Source organism: Miscanthus floridulus, unplaced genomic scaffold (genome assembly GCF_019320115.1).
Source record: "Miscanthus floridulus cultivar M001 unplaced genomic scaffold, ASM1932011v1 os_1924_2_3, whole genome shotgun sequence".
Taxonomy (NCBI): Eukaryota; Viridiplantae; Streptophyta; class Magnoliopsida; order Poales; family Poaceae; genus Miscanthus; species Miscanthus floridulus.
In genome coordinates, this window is record NW_027097990.1 from 32,901 (window position 1) to 49,205 (window position 16,305).

At 48.6% G+C, this 16,305-nt stretch overlaps 1 protein-coding gene across 1 annotated transcript; it reads left to right on the forward strand.

Annotated features, from left to right (window-relative positions):
• Positions 1–10,537: 10,537 nt before the first annotated feature.
• On the forward strand, positions 10,538–11,230 carry LOC136534420 (uncharacterized). Its single transcript, XM_066526861.1, has 2 exons — positions 10,538–10,758; positions 10,822–11,230. Exons 1-2 carry the CDS (start codon positions 10,538–10,540, stop codon positions 11,228–11,230), a joined length of 630 nt encoding a protein of 209 aa, XP_066382958.1.
• Positions 11,231–16,305: the final 5,075 nt, after the last annotated feature.

Here is a 16,305-nt window from a genome sequence, read left to right on the forward strand (position 1 = left end):
TAATCAATAAAAACCTAGGTCCATGAAGTGGTGATTACCAAAATCTAGGTGTCTTTAGCTGAGATTTTAGGGGTTATCTCACCGGGTTGTTTGATAGAGGGAGCTGATAACTCCTCTATGAATACACCAGGTGGGACCTTCGCCTTGTCTGATCCAAGCTTGGCGAGGATATTTGCCGTAATATTAGAATCGCGCAGGACATGTAGAATTTCTAATCCTTGAAAATGTTTTTTGAGCTTTTGTATTTCAGCATAGTAAGCACCCATGTTTTCTTTGACGCGGTCCCAATCTTTATTGACTTGATTGATTACCACTGTTGAATCACCGTAAATGAGTAAACGCTTGATTCCGAGGGTAATTGCCACTCGTAGCCCGTGGATGAGGGCTTCGTATTCTGCTTCATTATTTGTAGCTTGCCATAATATCTGAAGGACGTACTTGAGTTACTTTCTGTCTAGAGAAATTAGGAGGATGCCTGCACCGGCTTCGCCTAGCTTGAGTGATTCGCCGAAGTACATCTTCTAGTGATCAATGATGGTATTTGACATAGGTTGTTGAATTTCTGTCCATTCAGCCACAAAATCAGCCAGGGCTTGAGATTTAATTGCCTTCTGTAGGGTGAAATCGATATTGAGAGTACCAAGTTCAACTGCCCACTTAGATATGCACCCTATTACATCTCTGTTGTGTAGGATGTCTCTGAGTGGGAAATCTGTTACCACGGTAATCCTGATAGTACTTCGCTGATTTTTTATTCTGATAGTACTTCGCTGATGTAGTATATGGGACGTTGTACTTTATATACACGCCCTTCTTCTTCTCTTTCTATGACAATCGCAGTGCTGATCACCATAGAAGTTGCTGCAATGTATAGCATCATGTCTTTGTATTTCTTTGGAGGTGTGAGAACTGGTGAGGAGGTGAGGTATGCCTTGAGCTTCTTGAAAGCTTCATTGGCTTCTTCTGTCCACTCAAACTTGTCTGTCTTCTTCAGCAATTTAAAGAAAGATAACCCTTTTTCTCCCAGTCTTGATATGAAATGATTGAGGGCCACCATGCAGCCTGTTATTTTCTGCACATCTTTGACACTTCGAGGAGAGCCCATCTCTGTTATGTCTCAAATTTGCTTGGTGCTTGCTTCGATTCCACGATGACTGACCAGGAATCTGAGTAGTTGTCCTAAAGGAACTCCTAATACACATTTGTTTGGATTCAATTTCCACCTCCATCTTTTCAGGTTTTCAAAGGTTTGCTTTAGGTCTTCAATTAGTGTATCCGGGTTCTTTGTCTTTACCACTACATCATCCACGTATGCTTCTATGTTTTCGCCGATCTGATCATCGAGGCATGTTTGGATAGCTCTTTGGTAAGTCGCACCAGCATTTTTGAGTCCAAATGACATGGTTTTGTAGCAGTAGGCACCGAATGGAGTGATGAAAGATGTCTTGCTCTGGTCTTGTTCCTTTAATGCAATCTGGTGATATCCTAAATAGCAATCAAGGAAGGATAATAGGGTAGATCCTACTATTGAATCCACTATCTGATCAATGCGTGGTAGCCCGAACAGATCTTTGGGGCAGTGTTTGTTGAGATCCTGCTATCGACACACATGCTCCACTCGTCTGTATTCTTTTTCTATACCAAAATTGGGTTTGCTAGCCAATCTGGATGGAGGATTTCTCTGATGAATCCGGCTGCCATTAGTTTTGTAATTTCCTTTTTAATTGTTGCCTTCTTATCGAGTGAGAATCATCATAGTCATTGCTTTACGGGCTTGGAGCCTTCATTGATATCAATTCTGTGCTCAGCCAACTCTCTTGGGACACCTGGCATGTCAGCTGGCTTCCAAGCGAAGATATCTTTGTTGTCCCGAAGAAAGTTGGTGAGCGCGAGTTCCTATTTGCTGAGAGGTGGGCGCTGATGGTTGCTGTTTTGGAGGGATCACCAGTGCCCAGGTCGATTTGCTTGACGTCGGCTTCTTTTGGTGGTGCGAGGATGCTGGGCTTTTTAGCCGATATCTCTAATTCTTCCTAGCTTATTTCTGCGACAATAGTGGCTATTTCTTTTCTACCATTGCCGGCTTGTGCTTTGGCTACAATTTGGATTGCCTAAATGTCGTAGTCAAAGGCGTGCTTCAAATTGCTTTGAAGAGAAAGGACACTGTTAGGTCCTGGCATCTTAAGTAATAGGTACGGATAATGTGGTATTGCCATGAATTTTCCTAGTGCTGGGCGCCCAAGGATTGCGTGGTATGATGAATCAAAGTCTACAACTTCAAACTTGATGAACTCTGTACGGTAGTTCGAGGGAGTCCCAAAAGTAACTGGTAGAGTGATTTGCCCGAGTGGCATGGCTGCCTTGTCGGGAACTATGCCATAAAAAGGTGTACTTGTTGGTGTAATCATCCCAGCGAGTTGTAGTCCCATCTTCCTTAGTGTTTCTGAAAAGATGATGTTGAGTCCGACTCCTCCATTGATTAGTACTTTCGTAACAGTCATACCGGCAATGGTCGGATCTAGAACTAGTGGGTAATGGCCTGCGTTTCCTACAATGGTCCATTGGTCTTCTCTTGAGAATTGGATTAGATACTCTGACCAATTTAGATATCTTGGTGTAGCGGGTTCTGCTGCCATGATGGTTTGTAATGCTAGCTTTTCTTGATGTTTGCTTCTAGAATCTAGAACCCCGGTGAAGATTATTGCCACTGTCTCTCTGGATTTTTGGAATCCCTTGTCTTCATGGTTGTCATCTTCTTCTTTTTTATTATCTTCTTTATTGTTCCCCTTACTATCTTTTCTTGTGTATCTTTCGTTGAAGGTGTAGCAATTTCTGATGGTGTGCTTTCCATTGGGGTGCAATGGGCAACGTATGTTCTCAATGTTGTCATATCTTTTGGGTTTTCAAAACTTCTTTGATTTGTCAGCCATTGCTACTGTGTTGTCTGGACCACGCTTTCTCTCCTGATGTCTGTCATTTGGAGGATTTTACCTGTCCGAGTTGTCTCTGTTGTTTCTCTCTAGGAATCTTTCTCGTGTCTTCTCCTCTACAGTAATCATCTTTTCTACTGTTCATCTGAATTCTTCGTTGTTTCTTGGATTTTCTTTGCAGAAGTCTTGAAATTGCCACCTAGCCATGATTCCATGATAGAAAGCTTCGATTACTTCTCATTGTGTGATGTCATGTACTTGAGCTCGTAGTTCACCAAATCATCGATAGTAATTTCTAAGACTTTCACCTCCTTTCTACTTGAGTCCTTTTAACTCTACGTGGGTGATTGGGTGTGTAATAATACCCGTGAAATTTTCACAGAAAGCTCTTTGCAAGTCCTCCTAATTTCTGATTGATCTTGGATTCAATTTGTCAAACCATTGAAGTGGCATGGTTTCTAGGGCCATGGGAAAGAACAAGGTTTTGATGTCATCTTCCCCTCCGGCCAATTCAATCGATTGCGAGTAAATCCTGAGCCATTGCTTTGGTTCGGTCTTGCCATCATACTTGGAGTGGTTGGACGGCTTGAACTTGTGAGGTAGTCGTATTGAAGCAAGTCTGTTTGCAAAACAGGGAAATCTATCGTGCGTTCTGGCATCTGTATATTTTGATTCAGCGCCCCCTTCTTGCCAACTATTGTCTTGGTGAGAGTAGTTTTGCATGGCTGTCCGAGTAGGTGCTTTGCTTCTGGCCTTTCTTGTTTGTTCGACCCGGTCGTTTTGACTATGATTTCTCCTACTTTCTCTATTGTGACTTCCACTTGGTCCAAGTCTTTCAAAAGCGAACTTCCTTTGATTTTGATCTTCCCGTTCATGAGATGTTGACCTGTCTAGTAGTCTTGAGTGGGCCCTTCCGTCGTGCGTCCTTAGGACTGTTGATCAGAGGAAGTCCCGAAGCTGTTCTTGTTTTTCATTGGGATGTGAAGTTGCTCTGAGTTCTTCTAGTGCTTCTCGGATCTTATCGTAGGGTGTATTCGCTGCTCGTCCTTCTTCGACCTCTCGTTCTGATTTTCTTCTATTGTACTCGGCTAGTTCTGACTCGTATTTGATCCAAGTTTCCTTTTGTTGCTTAGCACGGCGTTGACGTCCTTGTTTCAATTTGTTCTTTCTCTCTAGCTTGCCTCTGACTCTCAGTCTCACCATCGTGCCCCTGAATAAATGGTGATATGTTGGATTCAGATTCATCTGAAGACCTAACATCGGGTGCTTCTGGGGGGACCAACGGCGATTGAGGATGGCGAATCATGAATGCTTCTCTAGCGTGAGTTGTTCTATCATCGTCTTTGGTTTCCGGACTGCCAGAGTTGTTAATAACTTCAGTAGAGGCTTCAAGGTCACAGATCGAGTCTCCTTCTTGGTAGGGTAGAGCTGTTGTTGTTGCATTGTTGACTAGTTGGGTGTTGCTATCCTCAGGAACAGAACCTAGCCAGTGGACGATGCAGTCTTGAGACGTTATAGTTAAGACAAGACCTTCCTGAGCTCCTTTCAGTGGCATTCTAAGCATGAGATAGGTGGATCCTTTGGGCCATGTCTGATAAGATGTTGCCATTTTGTGGAGTCCGAACAGAAGAGGACCCGACTTCTTTGAAGTACTCTAAGTGTACTTCAAGTAGTATTCTTGATAGGTTGATGTCGTATTCCGGAGCCTTGTCAGAAAAGAACTTGGTTTTTTGAAAGAACTCAGATAAGACTTCATCTCAGAAACAGAACCTGAGTTTGAATCGGATGCGTGAAGTCACGAAATCTGAGTTGGATTGGACATCACGAGCTGCGCGAATCTTCAGGCAAGCTGATCTGTCGTTGTCGCTAAAACGGAAAAGTCCTGATGATGATCCGAATCTTCAAGGAGACGGCCTTGGAGCTTGCCATCGTCGCCTGCCTCGCAGATCCATGAATCAAAGATGAAGGTTGATCCCTTTGAGAAGATCATGTTGTCGAGGTCCGTCGAGCTCTCGGATGCAAAGTTGCCAAAAGCACCTACTTGGCGTGCCAGCTATCGATGTTTGACCACCGATAGCCTGCCACGGGGGTCCTTGGGGTAGTATGTTTGGGCTTCAACGTATGCAGAACTCGACGGTTAACGCAAGAGACAATCGATTTATCCTGGTTCGGACCCTTGATCGATGATCGAGTAATAGCCCTACGTCCAGTCGGCGTTAGCCTTTGCGTTGGATTGATCGTAAAGTGTTGTGTCGTACAATTGTCTCCTGAACCTCCGATCCCAGGAGCCCTGCCCTCCTTTATATAGTTAGGAGGCTAGAGTCCTAGTCGGTTTACAATGAGAGTTCCTAGTAGGATTATAGGGTAATACTGCTACTAAGATTACAGGGGAAGAATCCTAATTAGACTAGGTCTTCTCCCTTCCTTGCGGGGTATCCCATGGGTCCTGCACAGATAATCCCTCGAGCACTTCACGGTTGAGTTCTGGAAGCCTCGTCTTGTTCCTTCAAGTCTCGTCGAGCAGGAACAAACATCGTCCGAGTGCTTTCTTGAGCGAAACCATGTAGCGCTTCGTGAGATCTTTGCGTGGTGTGTACCTTTTTGAAGAAAAAAGTACTCCTAGTATGTTTGGGCTTCAGCGTATGCAGAACTCGACGGTTAACGCAAGAGACAGTCGATTTATCCTGGTTCGGATTCTTGATTGATGATCGAGTAATAGCCCTACGTCCAGTCGGCGTTAGCCTTTGCGTTGGATTGATTGTAAAGTGTTGTGTCGTACAATTGTCCTCTGAACCCCCGATCCAAGGAGCCCTGCCCTTCTTTATATAGTCAGGAGGCCAGAGTCCTAGTCGGTTTACAATGAGAGTTTCTAGTAGGATTACAGGGTAATACTGCTACTAAGATTACAGGGGAAGAATCCTAATTAGACTAGGTCTTCTCCCTTCCTTACGGGGTATCTCGTGGGTCCCACACCAACACTAATCTAATATTAATACCTATACCAACAATTCTAACTAACTATACTAACTAACTACACTAAACACACTAATACTAATACATATACTTACAATACTAAGTAACTTTACTAACTATACATATCTAGCTAACCGCAAAACTAACTGCAAAACAATACATAACTTATATTTACCAGTGTTCACCTAAACGGCCTAAACAGTCGATTAAACGACCACTAAACGGTAAACGGTGGTAAACTATTTTGTTTAGGGGATAAACGGGTTGACCGTTTAAACGGTCAAAAAAGGTCTAAACGGCCTAAACGGAACGGAGATAAACTGTATTAAATGGGCTAAACAGCTGTTTAAACGGCTGTTTAGGCGAACACGTGGTAAATCTAGTTCAGTTTTGTATGGATAAATTTATATACTTAAGTTTATTATATTTATAAATGTGTACACTTGATATGTTACATGCATAAATATCTATATTTGGTTCTTTTCACATGCATAAATATATATACATACCAAAATAATTGATTTTTACTCGGATAAATATGTATAAATGCTAGAATACTTGATTTTTACATGCACATATATAATTATATGTATTTTTTTTTAAAAAATACAAAACCGTTTAGACCGTTTAACTTTGTTTAAACACCTTGTAAACAACCTAAACGCTAAACGAAGGACGACCGTATAAAGATCGTTTACCGTTTAGGAAAACATTGATATTTACTAACTTCACTACATATCTTTGCTAACTAATTGTATAAATCTCTATCCAGTCAAACTAAATTTAAATCCTAACCCTAACAAAAAAATTGACAGAGATGCAGAAGAGCATTACCTTGACAAAGATTATGAGTCACCACAATCCACCAATGGAAAGGAGATTGTCGCAGGCGACAATGGCCGGCCGATAGCGGCCTACTTCTGGAGGGCGACGGCAATGGCCAGCCGGCCGGCGGCAATCCCCTCCTTTTGGAGGACAACGATGGGCAGCGCAACAATGTCCTTCATGGCTTGAGACAGTGCGGAGAGATTGAGGGGCGGCGATGAGGACGGGGCGGCACGTGGCAGTGGGGAGATGGAGGGACGGCGGCGGCAATAAGGGAGGCAACGAGACAGGGGAGATGGAGATGGAGTCAGGGAGGACTGGCACACAGCAGCGGGCGCGGCGCCCGGGGTCGCGGGCATGCTGGGTGGGGCACGGCGGGCCGCGGCGGGGTGGTGGCACGGCGTGGCGCGTCGGGCGCAGGCGCGCTGGGCGTGGTGGCAGCGCGGCGTGGCACGTCGGGCGCGGCACGGCGTGGTGGTGGCCGAGTGAGACAAAGAGAAAAAGAAAGGGAAGCGAGGCCGGGTACAAGGAGATGCCGCGCCGTGATGTGTGGCATGGCAGCCCCTGCGCCATGATGCGTGGCGCGGCAGGCCCGCCGCGCTGTGACAGGTGGTGCGTCAGACCTGCCACGTCAGCGGTCGCTGCAGCTGTTGACTGCCCCCTGCCGTGCCTCTAAGCATGGTGCGGCAGCATGAATTAGCCGCACCGTGCAAACAGACACGTCCAAAAATATTAGTTTTGAAAAAAACAATGTTAGTTTTACAAATAGTTTAAAAAAATATGTTAAAAATAAAAAAAAATCACAGTAGAGGGGGATGTCATGCAAACACAGCGGTTTATCAATTCAGATGCTGCCTGCCTGGACGTTGGATAGACCGTGTCCGCAGAACAGAGATGCGTAGAGGAGGAGGAAGATCACGGCTCCGGCAGTTGGGTAGATTATGGATTTTCCTTATGACAAGTACATTGGTATTGTCTCATAGATAGTCTCATATAGTGTCATATAATTATGAGACGGTTTAAGAGATAATACGTACAATAAGTCGTCACATAGTAATTCTAGGATCTTAATTTGTTCATACAACAGAGGAAGGTTTTTGAGTTGCATGACAATAACCACTTGTACAATAGTGTATAAGTTGTCTTATAATCCTAAATTATAGCTTATGAGGTGGTTGCTTCGCCAAACAACCATCTTTTTCTCTTACCTCTCTCTCTCTTCTCTATGTCATCAAAAATTTAATGTGACACTGCATGAGACGATATACGAGACTGCCTATGTGTCAATGCACTTACTCTAAGGAAAATAGTAAGAAAGGAAATAATGTATCAATCAAAGAGCGTGTTTGGGACCATGCACTACCATGCATGGTGTGGTATGACGACCGTTGGTTCAATCTCGCGATGAGTGTCTCCTGCTATAGAAAGAATTATGTGTGCTGCAAAGATGTTTGGCAGGATTTTCTCACATCTCGCAGTCAACAGATTTAATTTAATCAGAAATAAACAAGCCCAAAGCTCTTCCATCCATCAAAAAATTTGAGGATATGAACCTACAGCATTTTGCAGCAGCCAACTCCGAGAGGAAATGAACCTTTTGTTTAAAAAAAAAATCTAATAGCAAAAATGGCGTTGTATAGGTGGAACGTTTTAAATAGGTAAAAACGACATCCATCAACGGAGAAGCGACAACTCCGTGGATATCGTATCACCATCCTCCGTCAATCACTCAGGGTCTGTTCGGTAACGTGGCCCTGCCCGGCATGGCCGGCTGACCAGCCCGAGCCCGGCTCCTTAGCTGCAACCTGCCGTGTTTGGTGTTTGATTCGTTGTACCGAATGAGCCAGGTTGAATAGACTGTATTTGTTTCGTGGTAGTACAGTTACCCTGCACCATAGTGCGGTGATGTTACCACCCCCTCTCTCCATTGCTGGCATTCTATCGAGCACTTGCCTTGTTTAGTGCGAAATGGTACCGTAGCATTTTCGTTGTTATTTGGCAATTAGTGTCCAATCATAGTCTAATTAGGCTTAAAAGATTTGTCTCGTGAATTTTATCTAAACTGTGTAATTAGTTTTAATTTTTATTTATATTTAATGCTTCATGCATGCGTCCAAAGATTCGATGTGACGGCGAATCTTGAAAAAATTGGCAAAGTTTTTGGAACTAAACGGTACCTTGGTGGGTGGCGACGTGTGCACGGCCGCGATGCACCGCGGAGCTCGTCTGGGCAGCAGTCGTTGAGGTCGACGAGGCATCCCGTGTCGGTGCAGTCGGCCACGGCGGCCCTGGACGACGATGGTGGCGACGCGGCACTCAACCTTGTCGGAGCTCGACGCGGCGACGGCAGCGGCGGCCCGCCCGCGCCACGGTGATCGACGCGGCGGCAGCGGCAGCGGCGGCCCGCGAGCGCACCTTGGAGCTCGACGCGGCGACACCTGCGAGGTCGTGGCCTCGCCTTCTTGCTTGTCGGTCGCTGCGGCCACCACCCGCCGCCAGGCCCCCGCCGTTAGCCGCGAAGTCCTCCGGCGGTTCCTCGCGCCGGTCGCGGGTGATGCTTCCTCCGTCTTCGCCGCCGCCACGATGAGGAGGCCGCGCGTGGTTGGCCACGCCTTTGGGGCGGTTTCCCGTCGTGGCCGGTGGAGCTGGGCTCTAGTGCCGCCGCGCGCGCTGTACCCGGCCTCCGTGCTCCTCAGGGCGCGCACCAGCCTCCTCCTCAGGCTCCTTTTCCTCCGCGCATAGCAGCGCACCGTCGAGCTCGCGGCCAGCGGCGGATGCCGCCCGAGAGGCCCTGTCGCGTCCTTCATCGCCGCCGCGACGTCCCAGGCGGGGACACCACGCTGCGCTGCACCTCGCCGGGATCTGCAGCACCGCGCCCTTGAGGACCCCAAGCAGCTCGGGTTCCCTTCCTCCTCTCCGACGAGTCCCTTCTGCACGGGCGGCGGTGGCGGGTCGTCCCTGGCCGACACCAGCTTGGCGTTGCGGCAGCAGCTCGAAGTAGCCCATGTTGGGCATGATGGTGTAGGACACCTCCGGCGGGTTGCACATCTGGCGGCGGCGGAGGCGGTGAGGAGGAGGTGCGGCTGCAACGGGGACGCGACGGGGGAGGTGGGCGGCATACAGCAGGAGGTGAGAGGCTAGGAAGGTGACCCAATCGCTCCATCGGGCCACTCGCTCGCTCCATCCGGCCCGGCTCCGAAAGAGATCCATTAACTTGAGGAGGTTTCAGTAGGGTCGATCAACTTTCAAAATGGTTTTTTGGGTCCATAAACTTTTAAAATGATTCACTGCAGTCCATAACGATTTATTTAACCTTAAATTCAAAGTACATTTGTAGAAAACCCCTTCCCACACACATGCAGGTGCATGCATGGCTCCCAGTGCCCTCCTCCAGCGGCTTCACCACGTCGCAACAGCGGCTTCAGCGCGGACGCAACTTGGGAGGAAGGCATGAGGCACACCTCCTGCCCAACCGCCAAAATAGCGATGGCGACGAGGGGACACGAGCATGCAGGCCCTTCCCTGCATGTCCGCGGCGGCCGGCCTTATCCCCACACACGCTGCGATGAAGCTCCCTGCCCTGCTCAGCTGCTCTGCTCTCCTCGCCCCGCGAATTTTGGAGCCCCCATGCCATGCCATGACCCACCGCTTCTTCCTCCTAGCCCAGCGCGTCCTCCCCTATTTAACAATGCCTCCTCATCGAGACGAGACCACCCATTCCAAACCAAACATAGGAGCTAGCTAGCGTCCGACTAGTGACTCGCTTCAACAACTAGTGAGAAGAGAGGCAAGAACCCAAGAGAGAAAGCAAGATGTGTGGTGGTGCGATCCTCGCTGAGCTCATACCGAGCATGCCGGCGCGCCGCGGCACGCCGAGCCACCTCTGGCCGGCGGTAAGTAAGGGCAAGCAGCAGCAGAGGGCCGACGACTACAAGGCGGCCTTCTTGGAGTTCGACGAGGAGGAGGAAGAGGTGGAGAGCAAGCCGGCGTTCGCGTTCAGTGCTTCCTCCGCCGCTACGAGGAAGCTAAGGAGGTAGTAGCACTAGGAGCTGGCCGCGCCAGCGCCGAGCGTGCTTCCCCTCACCCGCCAACGCCATCCAGACGAGGAGGACGAGGCCAGCGAGAGCTCCGATTCCGGCGTGCTCCCGGACTTCTCGTGGAAGGACATGTCGGTGTACGAAGTGGAGCCCCCCACGGCGCACCCCGCCCTGGAGGCCGCCCACCAGAGCAGCGGCGGCGCCAGCAAGCACCAAAGGACCAAGCCGGAGAGCGCCGACGACGAGGCGTCGCCCCGGGCCTCCGACTCTGAGTCAGACGCCCTGTTCAACACGTTAATCTTCGGCGACCAGTTCACCTACTTCAATGGCAGCGCCTACGAGTCCTTGGACAACCTGTTCAGTGCAGACGCTGTGCAGGGCAGCAGCGCCATCGTCGCGGCGGACGAGAGGAGCGCCAGCATGGGGAAGATGGTGAACAACGCCGGCAGCACCTCGAAGCAGACGTAGGTGTTGGTCTGCGTGAACGCCACGTAGTAGACGATGTAGGTGGCCCACACCGGCATGATGCGGAGGACACACTTGGCCTCCCACGAGGTGTGGCCTAGCCCTAGCTAAAGCGTGTTGCCTTCCCCTCCCGCTCCTCTCCATCCTCGGGTCCACGGGCATTGTAGCCGTGGTGGCGGTCAATGACCACGCCACCGGGGCCACGACGATGGACGAGGAGACCACCACCACCACCACCGATAGCAATAGTAAGGCGAACGTGACCCCATACGTGACGGCGTCGTGGGCGTCGCACGCGACATGGGCATGGATGAACCCGCTGGTGTAGCGCTGGTACCGGTCTGTAAGGAGGGTGTCATGCTAGAGCTCCCGATGGAGGGACAGATGGACGTGATGGGCCTCCCGGTTATGACCTCTAGTAGGATCACGCCGAAGTCGTAGATGTTGAGGTTGTTGGCGAAGAGGCCCGGCATGATGCCCCCATGTAGGAACTGGATGCCCCTGGCCACGCCGATGGCCGTCGAGATCCTCTGCACCCACGCTGAGGTACTCAATGGATGGCAGCGTGAGCAGCGTGGGCGGGAACGGGCCGACGAACCAGTTCATCGACATGTCAAGCCGCTCGAGGAGGTAGAACGAGGCGACCTCCTTGGTGGGGAGCCCGTTGCTGAAGCAGTTGTCACTGAGCACGACGCTGGCCACCTTCTGGCCGAGCCGCGGGAACATCGGGCCCAGCAAGTTCTTGGCGAGGCCCACCACCTGGAGGTTCGTCAACGCGCTTAGGTCCAGCACCGCGCCCAAGAGGTTATTGCACCGCGCCCATCCTGCTGCTCGAGCGTGCGCTGGTCTGAGATGAGTGCCAGCTGTAGAGCAGCTTGTTGTCCTGGCACGGGTGGCTTCGGGCAGTGGGCACCACGGCCGCGCACTGGCGCATCATGACGAGGAGGAAGAGCGGCGGCTGGAGGAGGGCGCTGGGAGCCATGCATGCACCTGCATGTGTGTGGGAAGGGGTTTTCTACAAATGTGCTTTGAATTTAAGGTTAAATAAATAGGTATGGACTACAGTGAACCATTTTAAAAGTTTATGGACCCAAAAAGCCATTTTGGAAGTTGATGGACCTAACTGAAACCTCCTTACAAGTTAATGGATCTCTGGTGCATTTAACTCAAACCGAATTGTTACAATTTAGCCCTTTTTTTTGAAAGTTTCTCACAAATAGACCCCTGGTAGAAAGAATTCAAAAAATAGACCCTTAGCTCAGCATCATTGATGCTGGCGCCTACCTCGGCGCCAGCGTCTCTGGCGCCGAGCTCCTGGGCACGGAGGATGGCATGGTAGGGAGCTCGGCGCCGTAGATCTTGGTGCCGAGCTCGGCGCCAACGTTAATGGCGCCGAGCCTTTAATACCTACTGGGCTCACGCCTTTCCTCTCTTCTTCTCCCTCTCTCACCCTAGGATAGCCGCCGCCCACGCCGCGCCATGCCGCACCACCGCGGCCGTGCGCGTGCCCTGAGGCCGCCCTGCGCCTAGCGGATGGCCCGCGTCCCTTGGCCGCACTGCCCCCCCCCCCCCCGCCCCGTGCCATGCCCTGCACCGTGCCACCCTCCACCGCCGGCCTCGCCCCACGTTGCCGCCGTCCAGCACCAGCGTGCCTCCCACGCCCGTCGAGCCAGACTCACCACGTGGAGCCCCGGGCATCCTGCAGCGGCCGGTCGTGCCACCACCGATCTAGATCGTTGTCCTGACCCAAGCCCATCATCCGCTGCGACTCCTTCGATGTCCACGGAGCAGTCGTTGGAAAGGTAAAAATTATGAATATGCAATATACCTACTTAGTTGGCATTAGTTATTTACTAGTTAATGTGATGACTGAGGTAGTTGATTTAGTGAGATATATATATATATGTAGATAGATAGTAACATAGATACATAGGTTCATAGATATAGTTAGATAGCTACTTAGATATGTAGTTACATATGATCTAGCTATTTAGTGAGTACACTGTATATATATATATATATATATATATATATATATATATATATATATATATATATATATATATATATATATATATACGTAGTTATTATCTTGATTACTTAGTTTGTAGCTAGAAAGTACTTGTTAGGTACTATCTATAGTCTAATTTTGACTAAAGGACATGTGTTTCGTTACGTGTTTGAACTAGATGGACAACCTAGTGACCATATATCATGGAGGCACCGTTCAAAGCGATCGCTATAGATATGTTGAGTTTCTTGATATGCAAAGCGTGCCTGTGCTATTCAATGATAGGCCTTCATTTAGTGAGATGGTTACAAAGGCTCGGGAGGAGCTGCATTGCCTTGGAGATGATGACATTGCAGTTGATGGTGTACTGCACCTAGGTTCTCCTCCGAACATCTTCAGGCGAATGATCTCAATTGGTTGTGCGGATCAGTGGGAGAACTATGTGAGATCGGCTATGAAGAGCCAGCTGTAATGTTTGGACGTGGTTGTGTGTCGGGTGTTAGTTGATCCCATCCGTCATGGGTTTACCCTAGCAATGGATCATTAGGCACACATTGACCCTCCTATTCTAGAACCTTACCTGCATGTGCAGATTGCACCTATGGTTCCCGATGCTCAATCTGCCCTCAATGCGGTATTTGTAGATGGTTGTCAGACTCATGTTTTCATGGTAGATCCTCCTTTTGAGATCCCTTTGACATAGAATCATCCGAGTAAGTGTCTTAACCGCATGGTTTTTGGGAGCTTACCCCATTTCTTACATCTATTTCTTTCATTCTTTCCTCATTTCTGTACTGATGTTGCAGGAGACATTCCTGAGAATGTGGATGTGCCCCCTATTGCTGCGTAAGTGCACTTTGGAGATAGATTCTATGGCTCCAATAGTGCTAAAATTATGCATGATTCGGAGCCATATGAGATGGCTAGGGCTATTGATTCTGATGATGATCACCCCGTTGGAGAGCTAACAGAGAGTGATGTTGAGATGATGAGGTGTATCTTTCTCGGCCACCATGATCCTAGAGTTCATGAGTTCAGCGATCTTACTCATTCTGATCAGGCGTTTGTAGAAGGACATCATGATGAGCTCCTAGAAGCTCCTAAGGTCGGTCCTAACATGGTAATTGAGAATGAGAGGGTGTTCAATGACCTCCTTGCTTTGAAGAGGTGGTTGCAGGCTTTTGCAGTGATATGAAAGAGGCCTTACAGGGTATTGCATTCATATGCGGAGCGCTGTTGCATAGTTGTGTGTGACAAGGAATGCTGCCCATGGAGGGTTTATGCAAGGAAGCAACAGGTAACTGGAAAATGGAAGATCACAAAAGTTGTCGGGCCACACAATTGTGCTGACCATGAGCTGACACTAAGGCATCGGCAGTTGACATCTACCCTCATTGCCAAGCGGTTGATGGGAATTTTGCAAGGAGAACCCAACATGAAGGTGAGGATAATTATCAGGACCGTTGAGGCATTGTATGAAGGATATGTGATAACTTATGGTAAAGCATGGAGGGCTAAACAGCGAGCATGGAAGATGATATATGGGGACTAGGAGGATGGGTATGAGCAGCTACCAGTTCTTTTCAATGCAATCAAAGCTGTGAATCTAGAAATGCATTATGAGTACATCCCAAAACCTAATACATGAAAGGATGGGAGACAGATATTCTTCCATGCCTTCTGGTGCTTCCCTCAGTATGTCGAGGCCTTTAGGCACTATCATCCCGTCTTCTTCATTGATGGTACGTTCTTGATTGGCAAATACTAGGGCACACTTCTTATAGCCATATCCTATGACGCGAACAACAAGTTGGTTCCTTTGACATTTGCTTTGGTTGAGAAGGAGAACAATGACAGTTGGGGATGGTTCTTGAGGCTAGCTTGGATGCACGTGGTTGGGCCTAACAGGGAGGTTGGCGTCATATCTGATAGGCATTAGGGCATACTTAGTGCTGTGCGAGAGCAGATAGAGGGGTATGCACCTTTGCACCATCATTGGTGTACTCGGCACCTTGCCGAGAATCTACTCCGGAAGGATGGTGTCAAGGATAACTTTGATCTGTTTCAGGAGGCTGCTCGACAGCTTGAGGACAAGTACTTTAAGGAAAAGTTGGAGCAGGTCAGAACCGCATCAAATGCAGAAGGCAGACAATGGCTCACAAGTTTGATGAGGGATTTGGAGAAATGGACAAGAGCTCACGACGCCAGTGGATGGAGGTATGAGTTTCAGTGCAGCAACATGGCAGAGTCATTCAATAAGTTGCTATTGGGGATACATGGTATGCCTATGAATGTAATCGTTCAATTCACCTTCTATAAGCTTGTTGCCTGGTTCAACGATAGACACGCCCATGCATTGCAGTTGCGGAGTGATAGAGAGATATGGGCTCCGAAACCAAAGGCACACCTAGAGAAGGCAAGAGAAAGGGTTGGCACACATGAGGTTGCATGCTTTGGCCATGCCTAGGGACTTATTAGGTCGAGCATAGGGGTGGTACAACGTCTGACGGCAAGGTCTGAGAGTCGAGGATACATGTGGTTGTCCTCCAAGATTTCAAGTGCACTTGTGGTAAACCAAGACAGTACCACTTTCTATGTTCTCATTTGGTGGCAGCAGCTAGGCATCGCAACTATAATATCAAGAGGAGGATACCTCATGAGTTTAGTGTCGACATGCTTGTGCACACATAGAGCCCCCGCTTCGTGCCTTTCCAGGACCCTAGAGAGTGGCCTTCATATGATGGGCCAAAGTATTACCATTGGAACAAGCGTGGATCAAGGCAAAGGACGAGGCACATGATGGTTATGGATCAGATACCCAGAAGAATGAGGCATGGGAGAGGAACTCCATTTGTTACTGACCCGAGCAGTATGAGTGCGGCAAGTGTGGTAGACTTGGCCACAATTCACGAAGTTGCCATTGGCAGATTAGTGAGGTGCGACTATTGGTTCATTTTATTATTTTATATTTGTCGTCTTCATTTAATTAATTATGCATGTCTCTTTTTGTGCTTGTATTGGTGTCAATTACTTATATATTTGTAAGTTCATGTTTCATTATATATTG

Coding starts and splice junctions, on each gene's coding strand:
- LOC136534420 (XM_066526861.1), top strand. CDS start 10,538: ATGTGTGGTGGTGCGATCCTCGCTGAGCTCATACCGAGCATGCCGGCG. Junction 10,759..10,821: donor GCTACGAGGAAGCTAAGGAG/GTAGTAGCACTA, acceptor CCGCCAACGCCA/TCCAGACGAGGAGGACGAGG.